This window comes from Solanum verrucosum, unplaced genomic scaffold (genome assembly GCF_900185275.1).
Source record: "Solanum verrucosum unplaced genomic scaffold, falcon-dt-bn FXZP01000020.1, whole genome shotgun sequence".
NCBI classification, from domain to species: Eukaryota; Viridiplantae; Streptophyta; class Magnoliopsida; order Solanales; family Solanaceae; genus Solanum; species Solanum verrucosum.
In genome coordinates this window covers 481,678-505,137 of record NW_026019903.1, presented here as the reverse complement: position 1 = coordinate 505,137, position 23,460 = coordinate 481,678, and the positions used below count along the sequence as shown (strand labels likewise).

Genomic DNA, 23,460 nt, shown 5'->3' with positions numbered 1-23,460 from the left:
TTGAAGGGCTAGGGCGGACCGACCCTTCATTTGGAAGGACTTGAAAATGCTCAATTCAACCCAACCCTACAAGGGCCGAAGGCTGAGGCGGGCTAGCCCTTTTTTTTTATCAAACTTATAATTCTATACATCAAGAAAATGAGAAGATTTTCAAATCAAATATGACAAACAATGATGTTATTTCAATAACACCAGCAAAAAAATCTAGTGTAATTAGCATGTATCTTGCATACCAGATACATGGGCAAGATAAAAGAGTGACAAGCAAGATGGGAGGGAGTCGAGGGCGCAAGATTTGTCTATGTATCCTAGATACATGCGAATTTACTTGGATAGAGTGTATCTAGAACAAATTAACCTAATTGAGTCAATATATTTCGAGAACGTGTAATTGAACATACCAAAATCTAGTAAGATTCATAATATTACAACATCGCATGTATTTAAGTAATTAGATTATACACTAGTGAAATTATTGTAAGTTACCCTTGAATAAAAAGTTTTGGCCTATGGGCCGACCCCGATCAAGCCTCAATGGCCAAGAGCTTATATAGGCCGGGCTTATAAGCCCTAATTTTAAATGGGCTTGAAATTTTTTGTCCCAACTCTACATCAATAACGGGTGGGGTTGGGCCGGCCCCATGGAATAAGCCCATTTTGACGGCTCTAAATATATAACAACTTGTGCTTTATATATATTTTATATATATATATATATATAATTTATTTAGCCATAATGTGGATTTTTTTCTAAAAGTTTATCAACCTTAAAGTATATTAGTTTTTTTTTTACCCGCAGTCTTATCAATACTTACTTAATTACTTTAATAATTTTTTTAATAATTTTTTTAGTTACTATTATTTTGACAAAACATTTTATTATTGAAGATATTTTGAGAATAATTCTAACGAATCAATATGATTAGATATCAACCCAAATTTTAATATATTAAAATAACTAAAAAGATCAATAATCAATCTAAACTTAAACATATTATAGTTGCATCATGAGCTAATTTAATCACCTCTACCATCTCAACCGTCATCAAGCATTTCTATGAGACTATATACTATACTAATTGTGTCGCATGTAGGAATTTCATAACAATTACTCAATTAGTGAATTGCTCTTATTTTCTAAAAAAAGAATTTCAACTTGACACGCATGTCCATTTTACGGTTGTTATGTGTATGGTGGTAGTTAACATACTATATGATAAAAGAAATAAATTAGGATTTATTATTTTCAAATTATTTCTTCATTATTCTTTCCTTTTCTTTCTTATTTTTTGGGTACAACGATAGGATTAGGTGTAATGTAAGATAGATTTTAAATGTTCTCATAATATCTTGTACAATGTCTTATTCTTGTATAATTAAGTAAAGATTACAATCTCTTCTTCGCTTGAAATTTAACGGTCGAAAAATCAATATGAAGCCTGATTTGAGTCACCTAATAACTTGAATATCTTTAAACATATCTTAAAATAATCAAATTCAACTTCTATCTCCCGGATATCAAGTGTCTCTAGAATATGACCAGGGGCGGCTCAAACCCATTGGTGGCCTAAGGCGAAAATCAAACTAGAGGCCTTAAAAAAAATTATAAATGTTTTTATTTTAAAATCTACTTTTCTAGCTTTTTGAGATGCAAAGTTGTTAATAATTTTTGTGTAGTCAATCTCTTCTAATAATTCCTTTTCAATCGATAATATAGCCAAACCACTTAATCTTTCTTGAGACATTGTCGATCTTAAATAAGATTTTATTGTTTTTAATTTTGAAAAACTTCTTTCGGCTGAGGCGACTGTTACGAGAATTGTTAACATTATTCTATAAGCAATGTAAGCATTTGGAAAAGAATCAAGTCTTTTTATTTGATTGAGTATCTCAATTAGAGTATTGTCTTCTACTTTTACGATTTCCCTTAACACTTTAAGTCAGAAAATAAGTCTAAACCGTCAAATCTTGTTCTTAATTTCACTTGCCAATAAATTTATTAATTCATTTTGTATATTATGTCCAAGATAATGATTATGAATTTCATCATGTTTGATTCGTCAAATATGTTCTTGCATAATTGGATCAAATTCTGCAATCATTTCAATAAGACTCAAGAAATTTCCGTTATTTTCTTGATAGATTTTTTCATTTTCCCCCCTAAATGCCAAATTATTTCTTCCAAGAGTTTTTATGACGGAAATAATTCTTGACAATACATTTTTCCAATGTTCTCTATCTCTATTAATTTGGTCTTGAATGTTTTTATCGATTGTTTTATTATTACGCAATCTAAATTCTAAATCAATCCATGAACTCATATTAATAATATGTTGGCTAGTTGTTTCATGGGTTCTAAGCTTAGTAGTAAGATTTTTCCAATCTCCACTACCTTCATTTGCTAACTTATTATTCTTTGCATTAAAGGTCGTATTAAATAACTTACAACAAAAACAAAATACCTTATTCAAATCTTTGGAATAAACTAACCATCTTCTTTCATGTCTTTCTCCATTTACCAACTTTTGAAAATAATATGTAGTAGAAAAGTGCCTTAGAAATTTATCCTTTGGAAAACATGAGTCGGTAATTCTAATTGGTCCCTTTTCTACTAATAAGTCTCTTAACTTTGTATCAACAATATTTCATTGACTAGGATCATAGATATTTTTAGTAGTATGATTATTTAATTCATTTATAAGTTCTTGATTTTCTTGGGAATCTACATCCGACTTTTCACTAATTTCCTCTCCTTCTTCTTATTTTTGGTTTATATCATTATCTAACTCAACTTCAACTAAGTTTGTAACTTGTTATTCTAAAGAGCATTCCCCTACCTTTTTTGATTTAATTTTATCATTGTTTTCCAAAAAATTATCAAGAGCACCTTTTTGAGATTTTATCAAGTTATCGACTTTTCTTTTTCTTTTAAGTTTTGAATGACCGGATTCATATTTTCTAGTTGACATATTAAAATCTAACAAATATTTTAAACACTATTTACAATATCAAATAAAAAATATAATAAACATAAGACACAAACCAAAAATAATATTAGAAATTAGAATGATATTACCGAATTCAAAAGCTATGAAGACTTGATTTCCGAAAATGAATTGGGCTGCTGCAATATAGTTTTCTCCAAATTTAAAATATAAATTATCAATAGAACAAGTAAATTTTTTAGCTTTGAATAAGAGAGAGATGTAAGATTAGAAAAGAGAAAGTGAGAAGAAATAGAAGGGAGGAGGATAGAATATATACAAATAAAATTAGAAAAGAAAATAAGGTAAAAAAATAAAGATAACTTGTAAGTTAAAAAAAAGTACACAACTTTTTATGGGAAAGTTAAAAAGTCAGTCATATCTATGACTATCACTTCATTTAGCCATTTACACTTATTGACTTAGCTCTAACAATTTTTTTTTTAAAAAAATTAATCTTCCCTAATTAACTAAAAAATGGGGCCCCCTAAAATTGGGGGCCTAAGGCCAAAGACTTTTTTACAAGCCTTGCCAGCCGCCCCTGAATATGACTCATAGAAGCCAATTTTAGTTTAAACACACACACGTGTATATATATATATCATCTAATATATGACAAATTTGAAAACAAAAAAAGTATTAGCATGTGTTTGGACGGTTTAACTGCCAGAATAGAATTGGATTGACATTAAATATATGATATACACCAAACTTGAGTTGTTGTGTAGCGATGAGACTGTTTCACCTTAATTAAAGGTTTCAAATTCAAATTCTGAATATGGAGAAAATTTTGTTGACAACACCATTCCAAAATGAGCCCTACAACGCGCAATTCATGGAAACTCCAACCTCCCATACGAACTTAGAATATCGGGTGAAAACCAAAAAAAATAAAAATATATGATATATGATTTCCAATTTTACTCTTCAACACACGCCTCGAAAATATTGAATGTGAATATATACTTGCATTGATTATTAATATTATCCCCATGTGTACATGAAGTATAAATAAATTAATTGAAATGACTTTAAGAAATTAAACATATAGGTACTATTTTTTGAAAAATATAAAAGAAATCATAGTGCATACTGTTGAGAAGTATGGTCTACAATAAATGAAACTGAAATTTTTGACAAGATGCACAAATGACAAATGTATACTCTGAACTTGCAATTCAGACTTCAGAGACAACTCAATTAATTGATATTGAACAAACTACTCATACCCAAATTAGTCAATTTTATATTAAGTAAAAAAATGTTTGTTTAAAAGATAATAATACACTTATTTTGGAAAAATTTAGGTGTTTGATCTTATTTTTCAAAAAAAAAAAAAAAACTATACTCATATATTTGTGTGCGGTGAATAGTTTTTAGAAGTTAAAAACAGTTTTTTTCCCCTCTATAAACATTTTTGAAACATTTTTCAAGGATTAATTACTGTAAAAATATTGATAAAAGTAATTTTTAAAATTATTTAGTCAAACAAAATTGTTACTTGACCAAACAGACTATTAGAAGTCCACTTAAGGGTGTCAATTGATATTTCTTCGTCAGAAAATTATATCAGTAGAAATATTTTTTTATATACCTTACATATTGACACCTCTTAGCTTCTTTGTGAATCTACTTATTTATATTTTGATATATCTTAATGATAATTCTAATTGTACCACTAATTAAAACAATGAGGCTTAATAGCATTGATCATACCAAGATGTGCAAATAAAATAAAGATAGATATATTACAAGTTATTTGAACACAGAATTATCTTCCTTTCAAATAGCTATGACTAGGGGTGTTAAATGGGCGGGTGAGTTGAAATTGGAGATATTAAAATGGGTTGAAATAGAAATCGGGTTGGGTCTTGACCCGCCCAAGTCTACTTTGGGCTCAAATGGGCTAAAAATTGGGTTGGGTCTTGACCCGCCCAATTTGACCTCCTTAATCTCAATAATTTTAACATAGTGATATTTAACTTTTATAATCACAATTTGAATTTCAACTCAATAATTTTTTTTTAAAAAATTAACAAATGGATAGATAAATCCTAAAATATATTAAATAGATAATAATTCATACCTTTAATATAGGAACATATCTTAATAAAGAATTTTAAAACGGGTTGAAATTGAAGATTGAATTGGGCTCAATTGAGAATTCTCTTAAAATGGGTTAGGCTTGAATGGATTTAGATTGAACTCAATTCAAATTATCTTGAGCCCAACCCTTAAAAATCTGGATGGATTGGGTGGGTTACCTATGTTTGGGTTCATTTTTTACACCTCTAGCTATGACAAATAAATTGGCTTTCGATTTGGCTTTAGCTATCGAATTTATAAGATCTATTTTCCTTTTCCTTGTCCCATTTTCCAATGACGTGGATGAAAAAGCCGATGGCTTGGGCGAGTGCGTATGATGCCTCACTGTTAGTCTAGTCGGCTCGGGAATGTTTGAGCCGATTAAATGAGGAAAATTGACCCTAGCTTTCGAGCCTCGGATTTTAAAAGCAGCTTGGTCATAAGCCAATGCTGCATCCTCCGGGGTCTCATAAGTTCCTAACCACAACCTCGCGCCTTTCCTATCCGGTTCTCTTATCTCCACCGCGAACGTCCCCCATTGCCTCCGTCTCACACCTATGTACCGCCTCCAATCTCCCGACGCATTTTTCTCACGCTCTACCACCATAGGCCCCTTTATAATTTCCACCTCGGATTCAGACTTTTCATGGGATTCGATTGAAGGGGAGCTACCTAAACTTGAGTTAGGACTATTAGGTAATTCGACGTTGCTTAAATTCATAGGTGAAAAATATTCAGAAAAATCGAAATCATTTAGAAGATGTTGCTTCACTGATTCAAGAAAATCAAAATCAGATAAAGAGAACTTCGTATTAATATTCATTTTTTTTCTCTCTAGATATTTGGATGAATTTTCACTTAGGGTTTCATAAACTATGTTTATTTATACCCTTTGGACTATACATGTAGCGACCTAGTCCCTACATATTATTTTTAAAAATATTTATTGAATTTCTACGTTGGTTCCGTTTTAAGCACATGTATGTTATGTTTTTTGTGTATATTATTATTCTAATGTACTTGAAGATAAATTAAATAAATGTATGAATTATTGCAAGATGTTATGCCCATCACGATAAAGACACGTTCTTCTGAAAATTTAAGTCATAAGGGAAATATAATTATTTGATGAGTGATGACCAAGCTATGCCTAGTATATACATAAATATTTTTTTCTTTTTTTCCTGTTTCAATTTATGTGATTTATTTATTTTTAATTTTATTCTAAAAGAATGATACGGTATATCGTTATAATTAGAACAATTTACTTTAATGTTTAAACTATTTACTATGCTTAATGAAATAATTTATACTCATGTTAAATAAGTACTCTATAACTTATTCAAGCAACAATTTCTGTTCAAATAGATTGAGTTTGTGGGAGTATTTTCCTTACGTTTTAGGTACAACGTAACGTAATTAAACATATTTCTCAATAGATGTTATATAGTGAAATCATTTTCAAGTGTTAATTACATATATTGAATTGCAAATAAATGTTTTTGGTGATATTTAAAATTAGAGTACAAAAGACCTTGATGATTATATATTTTTATTTGTTTTTTTTATACGGCGATGACTCAATTTAAAAAGTTAAGTATCATTTAATAATTCAAATTTATTAAAACACAACATTCCAGATGATTATGATTTCAATCACTAAAACTCAGTGAAGTTAAGTGGTAGCGGGCTAACTGGGGTGCTTGTGAGGCTTTGGGCCAACTGGGCTAATTTGGGCTGGGCTAAAAAGTTATGATTTCCTTCTTAAAATGATTCAAACAAGAGGAAAATTTCGCAAATAGCCACAAAAATGAAATTAATTAGACTTCATAGCTATAGTTTGCTCATTATAATTCATAGTTACACGTTAGAGGAAGGAGAGTGGCGAGCGAGAGAGGGCAGAGAGTGGAGAGAGGCGAATTATATTCATATATCTATTAGATAATTATATATATGTAATTGATATACATATGTATAAGAGAGGAGAGAGGCACATGTAATTATAGCTAAAATTAAGCTGCAAGTGGTAATTATTGGAAAATGTAGTTATGTTAGCTAATTAACTAGTAAATGACTTCTCCGCGTAATTTCCCCTTCAAAATAAGTAGAAACTATCTAATTCCTACCATGTTTACTAATTATCCTCGTAGTTTGAAATAATTACATTTTAAATCACTAATTAATAATGTCATACCAAATTTCAAATCAGATACACTTTGATATACATGTTTTTTTGCTACTAGATACATTGAATAGGGAGAAAGGCAACAGAGAATAGGAGGGAGGCGAACAAGATTTGTCTATATATTCCAGACACATGTGAATCACACTAGATACATGTAAACTTATATGTATCTTGTGTGATTCGCATGTATTTGGTAATAGGAGAGTGACGAGCGAGATTTCTCTATGTGTCTCAAATACATGTGAATCCATTTGGATATTGTATAGCTAGAACAAATTACATCTAATTTTGACCTCATGTGATCCTAGATACATGTATTGAGAGTATCTGAATGCACCAAAATCTGATAATATTCGTATTATTACAAACTAGATAACGTGTATCTAAGTAATTAGCTCCTAAACTAGTGGAATTTTTATTAGTTACCCCAAAAATAAAAATATCTTTGTTCAATATCCGAAATTATTGGATTATTAATTATATTCAAATTTTATTTTTAAAATATACGAACTAAGTGAGCTTGTTTGAATTAACAAACTCTGTTGGCTAAATATTTTTTCGGAAAATATAATTGGCAAGACAGATTTTTGGCACGAAATGACATGAGCAACAAAAATCAGATATTTTCGTAATTTTGGTGAAAAGTTAAAGGCATTTGGGTAAATTCATTTATTTCGTGTACCTAAATTACCCTCAAAAGTAAAACCACTTTATTTTGCCAGGTGAAAATCGGGTCCCACTAAAAAGAAGAAGATAAAAGGCTCCATTTCTTTATTATTTTTCTTCAATTCCATATCTTCTTCTTTTCCGTTTCTTTTTATAATTTTATTATTTTTCGTATTAATTGGTTTATTTGTCAAATGCTGAAATTTAATTATTTTTAGTAGAATTGGCCGTGATTTAGTTTGGATAATTTTTTTATTAAATAAATTAATTTGATTTTTGAAATGTTGAAATTAAGTCAAATTAATTAAGTCGATTTTTTTATTACTTTATTTTTATTTTATTTTTCTATTATGTTTTGGTCGATAAATTGATTTTTCAAACGTTGAAATTAAGTCAAATTAATTAAGTCAATTTTTTTAATTTATTTTTCTATTTGGTTTTGGTCGATTAGAATATATATGATAATGTAAGAAATTGATCTAATTATATATAGGATCCTTCAAAAAATGTATGCATTATCTAAGAATTTAATTATTACTAAGAAATATGATAAATTCGTTCCAACGATTTTATTTTTTTTACAAAAAGTTAAAAATTTAGTTGTGATATACTATGTCTTGATGATGCTTGATTTAAATAAAAATAATTAATTAAAAAGACATAGGTTATTTTGAACATGAAAATTCATTCTTGACATTCTTAAAATAAAAATATAAATTAAAATACGAAGTAAATGCAAATAACTTGATTGTTATAAAGAGAAATACATGAATAGAACAAAGAATTTTTTTAAAAAAATATTTTTATAACATTTTTTTAATTCTAAAAAAATTTATATATGATGAAAAAAGTTATATTAAAAAATCAATGTATAATCTTTTATAAACAAACACAAAACAAAATATCTAAATTCTCATATTTCGTATATATCATTCTGTAAAATACGTACAGAAAAATAAAAGGTTCAAGAAATTAATAGGCAAAATTTTACGATTTTTTTATTTGTAATTTCATTACCATCAATTTCTTCCATTTCATTCAAAAATTAATTCGAAATTTTCTCGCCACATTCACTTTATTTTTTCTCTCAAATAAATAATACCGTAAAATATGCATATTAGGCATTTTGGGGATGTCTTAAAAATTCTTTATAACTCTGACAAATGAAGTAATGTAGAGAAGGAAAAAAGAAAGTCAAAGGAAATTTTTTTAAAATGAATGAAAAAGAGTAAGAAGATGAAAGAAAATGAAATAGTTAAGATATGGGTCCATTCGTACATTTGGCAGCCAACAAAAGCCTCATACAAGTGGTTTTCTTTTTTGGAGGGAAACACAAGTGGTTTTGGAGGCAAAGGGACATTTTCGTCATTTACCTATATCTTGGCAATTCGTGCCAAAATTCTGTCTTGCCAATTAGCACTGCTCATATTTTTTTTTTATGTTAGTGACTACTGACTACACTACTGAAATTGATTTAGTACTATTTTTGCAATTTAACGTTTCCAACAGTTTTGCCATCATAATCAATTAATCAATTATTAAGTGTACGTGGTACTAGTAAAAATATCTGAAGTTGACATGTTACCTTTAAAATTTTGGATGTTAGTTAACCTAATTATAATGTGCAATTGTCAGCACGTGGTTTCCTTTAATTTGTCTTATATTTATGAATTGTATACTTTCATTTTTATTCTTCGATAAAAATTAGGTATGCCATCGCTTTCTAAATAATTTAATTCAATATGTTCTATACGATATTTAGTACTATATTATTTTTGGTGTTACATATATAAGGAGCTATTTTTTTTACAATGATTAAGCGATTGGTATCAACAAATTGATTGAGTGATTTGCCAATAATATATGTTTTTTTAAAGAAAACATAGTGTTGCATAGGTAAAATAATATCAGTAATGTCTTTTACATATAATAATGTAATTTTCCCTTTTTAAAATAAACTTTTATCAATTCAGTTCATTTACCATTTCGATTTGTGCTAGTTGACAGAAAATTTAACTCTTCTATTGACTTGGCTTTGGCTATTGAATTTATAGCATCTATATCTTCTTTTTTGTTGTCATATTTAAAGGAGAATACACTAGATGTTGTTTCTTTAATGTTTTCATCCCCAGAGGATGTTGTCGAAACTTGAGCTAGGACTATTATTAAGCATTGTGTTGCTCAAATTAATCGACGAAAAACTTTGAAAATAATCTGATAATATAGTATAACTCAAGTAACTTTGAATTAATTGAAATTTCAAAGTTTCACTTAAAAATATCTTCCTTAAATATAAAGTTATTCTCTTTTGTATGGTAATGTGCAATGGTGGAGCCACATACACTTGAGGGGTGCCAATCGACATCCATAAAATTATTTTTTGTTGACAGTCTTTGATTTCTCCTTGATTTGAACTTCTTTATATTTTGACACACGTTAATCGAAATTTTGAATCCTCCACGAGTAATGAGTTGGAGACTTCAAATATATATGTTTTGTTTCAACACTTGAGGGGTCCCGACCGACACCCTTCGTTGCATAAAATTATTTTTTGTTGACAGTCCTTGATTTGAACTTCTTTATATTTTGACACACGTTAATCGAAATTCTGAATCCTCCACGAGTAATGAGTTGGAGACTTCAAATATATATGTTTTGTTTCAACACTTGAGGGGTGCCGACACCCCTTCGCTGCATAAAAATATTTTTTGTTGACAGTCCTTGATTTGAACTTCTTTATATTTTGACACATGTTAATCAAAATTCTGATTCCTCCACTAGTAATGAGTTGGAGACTTTAAATATATATGTTTTGTTTCAACAAGTTCCGTTTTCTACGCCAACCTAAAATTATTAACTCAATACAATATTCTTTTCGTCTACGATGTATAGTGGTTGGAGCCCGAAATTTTATTAAGGGTGTCAAAGAATTATGATGTGTGAATGTTAAAATAAAACCAAAAAAATTATATTATTTATGGTTTGAACTCAGAACTCCTCCATTCAAATGAACACTCACTACCCCTACATCAAAGGCATAGCTTTTGTTATGGTTGTCCAACTTTAAATATATATCCTTTAAATGTAAAATTTGACATATGTATACAATATAATTTTCCGATAAAGGGCAATAGTTATAGCTACCCCACTAACGACGTAGTACTTGCTCCTGATCTTCTCAATACAAGTGAGAAATATTTTTGTTATAGGTATAAAAAGTATTAAAGAGAGTGGACGATAATTTGAAGTGAAGTGGGGCTAATTAGTAAAGTTAGTGGGGAAAATATAACATAATAGTGACACCTTTGTATGCCCACAAGGCCACAAATATATTATCCGGCCACTTTATTACTTTAATATTAAATGCTCATAAACATCAATATTTTCTACATTCTTCAATTGTTTTCTAATTTTAATGATAAATTACTAGTTTTTTTAAAAATAAAATACAAAAAAAAAAGTAAATACACTATTGGTCCGTTTAAAAAAAATGTCATACTTTTCTTTGTTAATTTGTTTTAAAAAGAATGATTCTTTTTCTTTTTTGATTATGTTTTAATTTCAACTTTTCACGTGTCATATTTTTTATCATAAAATTAAAGAGTATTTTAATACATTTGATATTACTTTAATTTAGGATCACAAAATTAAAAAACATCTTTTATAATTGGGAAAAAGGTCTGAAATATATCTGAACTTTGATCGAAATTGCTATTACGATACCGAACTTTGAAAATGACCTTTTACCCCTCTGCACTATTTAATAGTGTATTTTAAAGGTATATATGTGCCCACGTGGACATCATAAATATTGCATCATTATAAATAGTAATGTGTCCACGTGGGCACATATATTCCTTTAAAATACACTATTAAATAGTGCAGGGAATAAAAGATCCTCCAAAAGTTTGATATCGTAACATCAATTTCGACCAAAATTTGAATATTTTTCAGACCCTTTTTGCTTTATAAGTTTTATACTCCGTACCAAAATTAAATAAAGTTATTCCTTTTTTAATCCAAGGAAGTATTTATTATCACTCCCAAATGTGTGGAAGATCTAAGTCCAGTACATCTCCACAAACGTGACTGAAATAACACCCAAAAATAGACAGGAAATAATTACTTTAATGTTTTGTCTTTTTCCTTGTAGACAAAAGAAGTACTCTTATAGACAACCTTTAAATAATTTCTTTTTATATAATGTTGAGTACGAAATGTAAAAAAATTTCCGTTTAAAAAAGAATGACGGAGCTTAATAAAATAAAATAGATTTTTTAATCTTGTGGTTCAACAAAATTATGTCAAATGTATTAAAATATCTTTTAATTTTGTGGTCTTAGATACGACACGTAGAATGTTGAAATTAAAATGTTATAAAAAAAATGAAGGAAAATAAGTCATTCTTTTTCAAAAGGAAAAATTAGACGGAATGGTCTGAGAGACCCTTGTACTTGACTCTGTTTGTATATTGGACCCTTATACTTACGACTTTGTCAATTGGACCCTTGAATTCGATAAAATACAATATATTAAACACATCTGACCATTGACTGAACACATGTGGCATTAATATTATGACTTGGAACGATGCGTAATTTCACGCGTTTTAAAGCAAGTATGTATAAAATTAATATGAAAAAAACATTAATTCTTTTAAAAAACAATGAAAACAACAAAAAAAGAAAAAAATAAAAAGGGGGAAGTCATCTTCTTCAAAGCAGCCCATCGCTGCTCCCCCACCCCACCCCCGTCCAACAAAATTTCTTATACCCATTTCACTTCTTTCCTTCTTTCCTTCTTTCTTTGGATTCACCCATCATTTCCCTTGTTCTTCTTCTTAAAGCCCCCACATACTGTCCCACCCCTAAATATTTTTCAAAGTTCATTCTTTTTGCTGCAAATTAATTTCTCTCCTAGTTCTTTTCGCTTTGCCATGTTTATTTTTTCAAAATTTTGATTTCGTGCGTATTTTTGGTGATAGTGGGTATTGAAAAATGAAAAACTTCATTGATAAGCTTGATGAAGCTTCAAAAATAACAAATGGGTTTTGTGAATTTATGAAATAAATTTAAAATTGAATAGAGATTTATTGGGTTTGTGTTTGTGAACCAATAATGTAAAATTCCAGTCAAATTTGGTAAGAATTTTATCCATTTAACATGAATTTTTGCGCAATTTGAGAGCAAAAATGGAGAAATTAATAAAAGTTACAGGGTATTTTTTTTTTGAGATAAATAACTCAATTAAATAGCCAGCATAGTCAAAATAGTAATTGTGATAAAAACAATTGCTCAAAATAGCTGTGTAGCTCATGTCCTGATATTTTCCAAAATAAGCTTAGAAATTTCTAAAACAAGTAGCCCCTACAAGAGCTATGTAAGCAAATGAAATAACGCATATTAAGTGTTGGTAGCCTTCCTAGCAAGTGATCCACTAATCCTGAGACGATCGGAGAAAACAGAAGGAGTGATAAGCTTATACTTAGGAGGTTAAGAGAGTAGCTTATCGTATCTAGACTTGTCGAACAACACCATGTTGTTCACCTTTTCCTTTTGCTTTCCCTTGCTCCACTTCTTCTTCTTCCACCGCCGGACTTTGCTGGCTTGGAAGATAGAGGTGGAGCTTGTGCCTTCTTTGGAGCCATTGATCGGAGAACGATGAACGGAGGAGAGCGGCAGAAATGTGATGGGAGATATGGCGATATGGATTTTATTTTTATTTTATTTGTCTAATCTTTAATTTCTTATGTGTCATTAAAAATGACGTGGAATCCTACGTGTAAATAAGTGTATCACACGCGCACACATAAGATGAAGAAAGGGTTTAAAATATTATCTTTCAGCGAGTTTAAGGGTTTAATTGACAAAATCATAAGTGTAAGGGTTCAACTTACAAACAGAGCCAAGTATAAGGGCTTACCAGGTCATTTCGCCGAAAAATTATTACTCATAATTTTTTAAAAATTCATTATATATATATATATATTCTACATAAATTGAGACCGAGAAAATACCATGGTCCCCCTCCAACTATCCAGTGATGTAGATGTTTTGATGTGTTGGTCCACTTAAACTTACCTTCTAATATCCACCGTTCAATTTTATTTACTACTATTTCTTATTGTAATTTTTTTTTCTATCTATTTCTGTTATCGTACTTACTATAATAATTGATTCAAACTAATTATTGGAATACATGGTTTTTATTATTAAAAAATAATAAACTTACATAAATTTTACTAGTTTAGGAGTTAATTATTTAAACACATTATGATTTGTAATATTACGTATCTTATTAAATTTTGGTGCATCCAGTTACGTTCAGATACGTCCAGGTACATTATCTCAGGATACATGAGGTCAAATTTTTTCCAGATAAATTGTATTCTAGTGGATTCGCATTTATCTCGCCTCTATCCCATCTTACTTGTACTCTCCTATATACCTGGTATTCCAAAATCATGTGAATCACATTAGATACATATAGATTTTACTCGCATATTTCCCTATTTTAATGTATCTGTAGTAAAAAGACATGTATCTAAGTGTATTTTTCTCAATATCTGATTGGAAACTTTTAAATTCGAGATAAAATACATAACATTTTGAAATTAAATAATAATAATTTATATAATAGTGAAATATGTTTAATTACGTAATTTCTCCAAAAAATATATCATAACTTTGTTAGTCATACTCACTCATGCGTGTTAACTGAAAAATAAAGTTTAAAATGAGTTCCCTCATGAATAACTATAGTCATCTTTCAAAGCATTTCCTTAAACATTGAGGGATCGTTTGGTAGTTATGTTATAGATACACATGGATTAGTTATGAGAGAATATTTACTATTATATGCGAGATTTAGTTATTTTACATTCTATCATGGCATAAACTAATGCATAATTTTGCTTATGACCTATATAAGTATTAGTTATACAAATTTCTTAATCCAAATCAAACTATATTAATTTCAAACACACATAATTACTAACTATCAAACATGATATTATCTATATATAATTTAATATTTGTATAATGTGCCTCAAATATGAATCAAAATAGTAATAAAGTAAATTTATAATTATTAAATTATTTTTAAAAAATATGTCAATTCAAATATAAACAAGTAAAAATAACAAATATACATTAAATTAGACGGTATATTGAAATACCAAAACCGCATGTTAAAGATCCTAATTAGCAAAACAAAGATTACAAATTGATACATGTATAATGAAAATTCAGTTAAGTTCAAGATAAAAAATACAAGGGGAAAAATCAACGGGCGATTGTTCTAGAAGAAAAAAGTATGAAGTTTAATTAATATACATCTTGAGACAAGGAAGGCAATGAACTTGTCAAATTAATGTTTTGTCCAGGACCAATTTAATACAAACTCTACATAATACGAAAAATATCATTATATTGAAACAGACATTATTATTATTATTATTGTACTATAAGATGGAGTTTGTGCTCAAGCAGGCTGTCTGCTTGATATTTTGAGGGTATTTCTGTAATTTGTTTTAGTATTTTTTTTTTGTTTTAATTTGTTTGCCTTATTTTAAAAAAAAAATTATATTTAAAAATTATATGAAAAAATATTATAAATCATGATAATTGACAACTTAAAATATTTATAAAAACATATTAAAAAATTGATTGATTCTTTAAATTAATCTATCGTTAAAAATTGCATAAAAAAGACTGTAAATCATGATAATTGACAACTAAAAAACTTTTAAAAACATATAAAAAAATTCGACTGATTCTTTAAATTAATCTATATGTGTCACATAAAATGGGACAAAAGAAGTAACATGTATTATTTAATTTAGAAATTACATAAAAAATATTGTAAATCTCAATAATTAACAACATTTGATTTACTCATGAAATTCTATATGTGCTACATATATTAAGACAATGGGAGTAACATATATTATTAAAAATTACATAAAAAATACTACAAATGTAATGACCGGAAGGTCATTTTTGAAAATTTTCATAAAAAATATAATTTTACCCCTTCTGATAGTTACGTCGAGTCATTCCTGATCAATCGGTGAAGTTGGTTTGGGAATTTTGAACTATTTGATAACTACGGTTATTTTGTTGACGGGTAATTTAAAATAATTAATTTGATTGGTGGTTAATGAACTTAATTGTTAATTTATTTAAGGGAAATTGTGCATTATAACAAACTATTAATTCAAAATAAACGTTATAACTACAGTTTCATTTAGTTACAATTCGCAGAAAACTTCTTGTCATTCATCTCTCTCCCCCTCTCTCTGGAATTTCGCTCGTCACTCTCCTTTTTTTCCATCATCTCTCCCTCGCATCTCTCACTTTATACAAACACAAGTGTATAATTTGTGTTTGTGTTTGTATAAAACGAGAGAGACTGTATATACAAATACATATATCTCTGTCCTATACACTTATAATTATACAAATACAAATCTTCCCCTACCCAATTTTCTTTTCTCTCTCTCTCTCTCGTTTTATATAAGTATAATTTGTGTTTGTAATAAAGCGAGTGAGATTTGATATAGAAATGTCTTAACTCAATTCAATTGTATATGAATTCAAAGTTTATGCAGATATACAAACACAATCATTGATACATATTTATATAGTAGTTACATATATACAATTATCTAACCGATATACCTATACAATTCACCTGATCTCTCAACTCTCTGCCTTCTCTCGCTCGCCGCTCTCCTCTCTCTCCCAACCTCGCTCACTACTCTAGCCTAATACATAGAACATATACATATACAAACACAATTTTTCATAGACACATACGAATTAGTGTCCGATTTGTACAAATCGTCGTGATTTATACAAATCAGATGATTCATATATAGCAAACATAATATGACTATGGAGCGTAAATAGCAAAATTGTTGCTATATAGCACTAATATGATTTTTATCTTTGCTATTCTTAAAATTGACTCTTTATTTTATATCCTATATCACTTGATCCATATATATTAAAATGAATTAGATATAAACCAATAAAAATATAGAAACAAACGGGGACAAATATACACTAAATTAGATAGTATATTTAAATACCAAAACCACATGTTAGTGGTCCTAATTAGCAAAACAAAGATTACAAATTAAAATGTGTGCAATGAAAATTCAGTTAAGTTTAAGATAAAAAGTATGTGGAGAAAAATCAACGAGGTGACTGTTCTCGAAGAAAAAACATCATCACATGTAATAATATATATATATACACATCTCGAGACCATGAACTTGTCCATATGACAGAGAGGGTACAACACCAATAAAATACAAACACTGCATAATACCAAAAATATCCTTATAGTGAAACAGACATGTTAATAGAGAGGGGGCCTAATAACAAATTACTCCCTCTGTCTCAATTTATGTGACACATTTCAGATTTTGAGATTCAAACAAGTTTATCTTTGATCGTAAATTTTTTATATATCTTTTAAATATTTTGAATTATCAATTATTGTGATTTTTAGTACTTTTTATGTAGTTTACAAATATATAAAAAAAATTAATTTTTTTTTGAAGATTCCATGAGCAAATTCTCGGTCAAACTTAAACTGTTTGACTCTTGAAAAGCGAAATGTGTCACATAAATTGAAACAGAGGGAGTAGTTAATTTGTCCGTGCTTCGCCCGATTAGACATAATATTTCATAAATTTAATTGATATATAAAGGATAAAAAAATTATAATATCGAAACTAAAAATGACAAACATATAACGTAAGATATGTAAAAATTAATTTGAAAAAAATAATTAGAAAATGACGGTTAAAAAATAAGATATAACAATAAATTTCAAATAAAAGCTTTACATGCATACCTTTTTCTACTTTTTTTAAGGACAAGTTTTTCAATGATGATTTAGATTTAACCTCTATATGAATATTCTATGACTTTTTGTGGAATATTTGAGATGTCTTTTCAAGGGAATATAATACCATTTATATAGGCATGAACTAGGGTTTAGGGTTTAGCCTCCAAGAATCTCAATTGGAATTGAACACGTATTGTAGATTCTCAACTAAAATTGAACATGTCTTGTAGAGTCCAACAAACTTTCAATGTTTACGAATACCCCTGCTTCAAGATTTGTCGGCTCAAGACAAGGCTTGAAGCACTCATTCTTCCACATTCGCAGCTTCAGATTTTCAGATTTGATTTATAAGAGAAGAGATGAAGGGCAGATTTGGTCCCACTGGGCGTGCCAATTCGTTTGCAACAAATTTTAAACATATGGAAAATAAGTCAATCACACAAATAAAATATGAAGAAACATGAATATTTTATTGATAATAGTGTGGGTACAATTTTGTTCCTCCCTTTATTCTACTCTCCTGAGATTTATCCATGATTCGAGGGTCATTAGTGGCGTATTTCTTGAACTAGGATGATTTAAATTTGACCTATACATGAATATTCCATGAATTTTGTAGAATATTTGAGATGCCTTTTCAAGGGAATATAGTACCCTTTATATAGAAATGAATTAGGGTTTAGGGTTTAGCCTCCCAGAATCCCAATTGTAATTGAACACATATTGTAGAGTCTCAACTAGAATTGAACAACGTCTTGTAGAGTCCAACAAAATTTCAATGTTTACAACGTGATTTTTTTTTCTAAAAAATATTTTAAAAGACTACAAGTTAAAAAATAAGATATAACAAAAAAATCAAATAAAAGCATTACATGCATACGTTTTTCTAGCTTTATATGATATTATGTTTTTTTTTACACATGACCCTTCGATATGAATACCTGATGAGAAAATCATTGTACAACATATATTATAGGAAGTCGTAGAAAATAAAAAAATCACAATATTCATCACATATAATTAGTTGTGCGGCCTATTTGATATGAATCATTTTGCTTAATGTTATTCAATATTTTTTGAATTAACGACAATCATAAACGCTAACATTAAAATTCAATGTTATATTGAACTCATTTTCCGCTTCATAAAGAACTAATAGTCTAATATTGTGCTATTACATCCATGAAAGAATAATTATACATATATATATATATATCAACAATGATCAATCTTTTATTCTTATTACTAAAATTCACATTAATTGAAGAAGTAGAAGAACACATATTGTGATAACTGACAACAGAATGTGACAATAACATGAAAAGAAATTTAGCATATCAATTAAAAAATAAAAATAAAAATGACATAGAAAAAGAGAAGTAAACACAAGAATGAGGCAAATATGACAAAACAAGAGTATAATAATTGTTCCACATAAATTCAGAAATTTATAAATAGTTGAAAAAATAGATATCTAAAATGTTAAAGATAAAACTGTGATACAAACTATCATTCTAATTAGGATCCAAACAAATATTAATATTTCAAAACAAAAACAATTTTTTTTTAAAAAGTACCTGAAAATTGCCTAATGATTCACATCAACAGGAGGCAATTGGTAAATTTGTAAGTTAGTGATCTTAGACGTGGGAGAGGAAAGGTTGATTGTTTTTACTAATAATTTAATACATTTAATCACGTTAATTATAGAAAAAGAATAACAAATTTAAGACATTCAACCACACTAATTATAGAGAAAGAATAAAAGATTAATCAAAATATTTAGTCACTAAAATTTCAAAAAAAAAAAAAAGGAGAGAAAAGATAAATGTGTTTCTTAGTCATAGAAATGTGCCACGTCATCTTGTTTGTATCTAGCTTTCTATTATATACAGATCGATATAGATTTATACCTACTAGAAATGATAATTTAATTTCTTTTTAAAAGGTAGGTGAAACTCACATGCAGATGTTATAGTTGATGAACAAATGAAATGTTGACATGTGACAATTAGATTAAAATCTAATTTTTTTTTAAAACGTAACACAAGTTAAATTAAATAATATGAAAGGCATCTGAAGAAATTAAGACTTTATAATATATTTTATTTAATTATGATGTGTAACTATATATTAGATGGAGGAGAGAAGCGAGCGAGATTGGAAAAAGAAGAGTCAGGTGAGCAAAATATGGGAGAGTGACGTTGGGCATTGGAAAGAGGCTCAACCATGGATCGTTTGGTAGCTAGTTAATGTTGTATAAAGATAAATTATAAGAGAAGATATATTATTTTATGCAGAATTTTATTTATTTCACATTATACATAAAAAAGTATGTAATTTCTCTCATGAATTATATCAATATTAATTATACGAGTTTCTAAATTGCAAATCAACCATAATATTTATTTTATACATATATAACTTACATCCTAATTTCTAACTACCAAAAAGAATATTATTTATATATGTTTTAATACTTGTATAATTCATATCTAACATATATAATTCAATATAGTGATTTAATAAATTTACTTGGGAGATTTTTATTTATTTTTCAGTAAATTAGACAGTATATTTAATTATCCAAACCACCTGTCAGTAGCTCAAAGGCTGCAAATTAATACATGTGCAAATAATCAGTTGGGTCCATATATCTTCATATTCTTCATATAGGGAAGGCAACTAGTCCAAATGTGTTTGTCCAAACGACAGTACAAAATTAATATTTAAACACTAAATAATACTACCAAAAATATCCTTATAGTGTAAAAGATGTGTTGATAGAGGGAAAATGACGTGAAATGACAAATATTTATATATATTATTTAATATAGCTATAGTTTCTGATATTTATGATTCAGGTTTATAATTTCCTATATTTTGTTATTCAGTTTCTAATTCTATAAATTCATAATTTATAAAATTCGGTTCTTTATTGTATAAATTCAGAATTTGTATATGTTTACTCTAGCTATTTGTATATGATTTGTTGATAAATTTGATTTGGATAAGTTATGAAAAATTCATAATAAATTACCTTATTTGTATATTGGCAAGCGAGATATACAAATAGAGTCTTGAAAAAAATCCTAAATGTATAAAAACAAAATTTGTATATACTTACCTTGTTTGTATATAGGCAAGCAAAATATACAAATGGGTAAACGGAATATAAAAACAAAAAATATCCAAGCAAATGAAACTATAGCTATTAAGCGTAATTAAATTTAATCTATTTGCTATTTATGAAAATTTATCATAGTAGAGAGGGCTTAACAAAAAAATTATACCTACTAGAAATGATAATCTATCTTTTTTAAAACGCGGATGAAACTCACACATGAGATATTATAGCAGATGGACGAATAAAATATTGACATGTGGCAATTGGATCAAAATGTTTTCTTAAAATAAGAAGTAACGTACACTATTTAACTAATTCAAAAGAGAGAGGCGAACAAGATATGGGAGAGGAAAGAAAGACCGCGAGGGAGTGGATGAAAACATGCATGTTGTATTTGTCGGATCAGATTATATCACGAATACAATCGATTTGCATTAACAAATATAATTGTATCAAGTGCATTTATTTATATCACATGTTTGTATACTCTTTTATAATACCTTGTAGAATACAATTGATACAATATTATATCTCTCATTCGTTCAAGCATACTAAAAGTTTAGGTTTGAAATTGAAGAGGTAGGTGAGGTCTTCATCATCTCTCGCCTAATTTTTATCAATGATATGTCCCATTCGTACGAGGCGAGAGATAAAGAGAGAGGGGATGAGAAAGGGAGAGAGGAGATAGAGAGAGTTTGAGAGTAAAGGAAATTTTACTATAAAATCCTAAATATAGTTATATAATGTATTTTTTCAATATAACAGTTGTGTTTAATAAATACATCACATATTTACCTTACTATATAATTATTTTAAGAAAACAATAACTTTTCAAATAAACCCAAACATGAAACCTATTCTTCTTCTTTTTCCCAGTATACCATCCCCCACCTACCCCAAATTAAAAGTTATTTTATTTGAGATACTTCTCAAAGCATTTTTAAAATCTCTTTTATTATTCGAATACTGAAATTTAGTACTCGTTACTCGTTAAAAATATCAATGGATAGATCAAAATATCTAAATACTTAAATTTAATATTTTATAAATATTAAAATATCTGATATTTTCTTGAGACAATTTTTTCAAAAAAATAGAATATAATAAATTAGAACAAAAAATAACATGACCTATAAATAAGGGAGTACGAACAAAATTTATTAGAAACAATAAACTAGTTTTCGAATCTTTTTTTTTTTGGTGTGTTTGCCGTACCGGAGGAACGCCAAAATAAAACAAAAAATTGAGGTGATGCTGATTTGTGGGCCCTATACTTTAATCGTCTTGAACTTTTGACCTTCATTTTGTTTTTATACGAATTTTCGCGATCAAAAAACTAAACTTGTTAAATTTAAAATTTTCCCAATAAAATAAGCGGAAAATAAAAAAATTTAAGACTACCTACCTTCGATATCATTTTTGTAATTACTCGGTCCCTTTCATGTGACATCAAAACAGCCTTAGAAATAGTAGTACCTATGAAAATAAATACTTCTTCCGTCCCATTTTATGTAACACTATTTAATTTAGCATGGTGTTTAAGAAATAAAGGAAAACTTTTAAAATTTATAGACTAAAACAGTTCTTAAATGTTTGTGTGGTTGTAAATCATTTCATTAAGGGTAAAAGATGAATTTTAAAATTAAATTGTTTCTAGTTATAGTAAGGTGAGATTATTTTTGAGACGGACTAAAAAGTAAAGGATGTCATATAAAATGGAACGGAGGGAGTAAATAATTGTAGTATTAATACTTTCTTTGTCCCAATTTTTATGACTCAGTTTTTTAGTTAGTTCTAAAAAGAATAATATATTTAATAACAATTTAACTTTAAAATGTTTATTTTACCCTTAATGATAGTTTTACTTTATTTTGAGTACAAGAATATATATATAAAGTGCATAAAAATTAGTAAAATTGAAAGTTCTTATTAGTATAGAATATGTGATTTATTTTAGACAGTAAATTTTAAAAAAAATATTCTTACACCCCGTAACATGTCAAACTAACTCATTACAATCGGGACAAAGAGTACCATTTTTGGGCACTAGAAAGAGGCTCAAGCATTCAATAAATTACCAAACAACACCAATGCATTGTGAGGATAGTTTGGTAGCCAATTAATCGGTTTGGGGCTAAGTTATTTATGCACTAAAATCATGTGTAATTTCATTTATTTTAATCGTTATGATTTTTTTTATGTCAATCCTAAAAATAATACTTTAACGTAATTTTATATTTAATAAAAAATTAATTTTAAATACTCATCTACCTTGGTAAAATATTTTATAATTTCAGGGGACAACTAATGGAAGAGAACATGGATGTGTTGTCGATATACTATCAGACCCAAAAATATAGATACAATATAACTAGAGCTGTAAAAGGGGCCGGTCCAGCCCGCCCAGCCCAAGCTTCGCGGGCCAAGGAATTTGAAGGGCTAGGGCGGGACGACCCTTCATTTGGAAGGACTTGAAAATGCTCAACCCAACCCTACAAGGGCCGAAGGCTGGGGCGGCTAGCTCTTTCTTTTTTTTCAAACTTACAATTCTA

At 28.3% G+C, this 23,460-nt stretch overlaps 1 protein-coding gene across 1 annotated transcript; it reads right to left on the bottom strand.

Annotated features, from left to right (window-relative positions):
* Positions 1 to 5,244: 5,244 nt before the first annotated feature.
* On the bottom strand, positions 5,245 to 5,892 carry LOC125820242 (ethylene-responsive transcription factor 2-like). Its single transcript, XM_049499680.1, has one exon. It carries the CDS (start codon positions 5,890 to 5,892, stop codon positions 5,245 to 5,247), a length of 648 nt encoding a protein of 215 aa, XP_049355637.1.
* Positions 5,893 to 23,460: the final 17,568 nt, after the last annotated feature.

Bases quoted from the DNA above. Each gene is read 5' to 3' on its own strand.
- LOC125820242 (XM_049499680.1), bottom strand. From the start codon at position 5,892: ATGAATATTAATACGAAGTTCTCTTTATCTGATTTTGATTTTCTTGAA.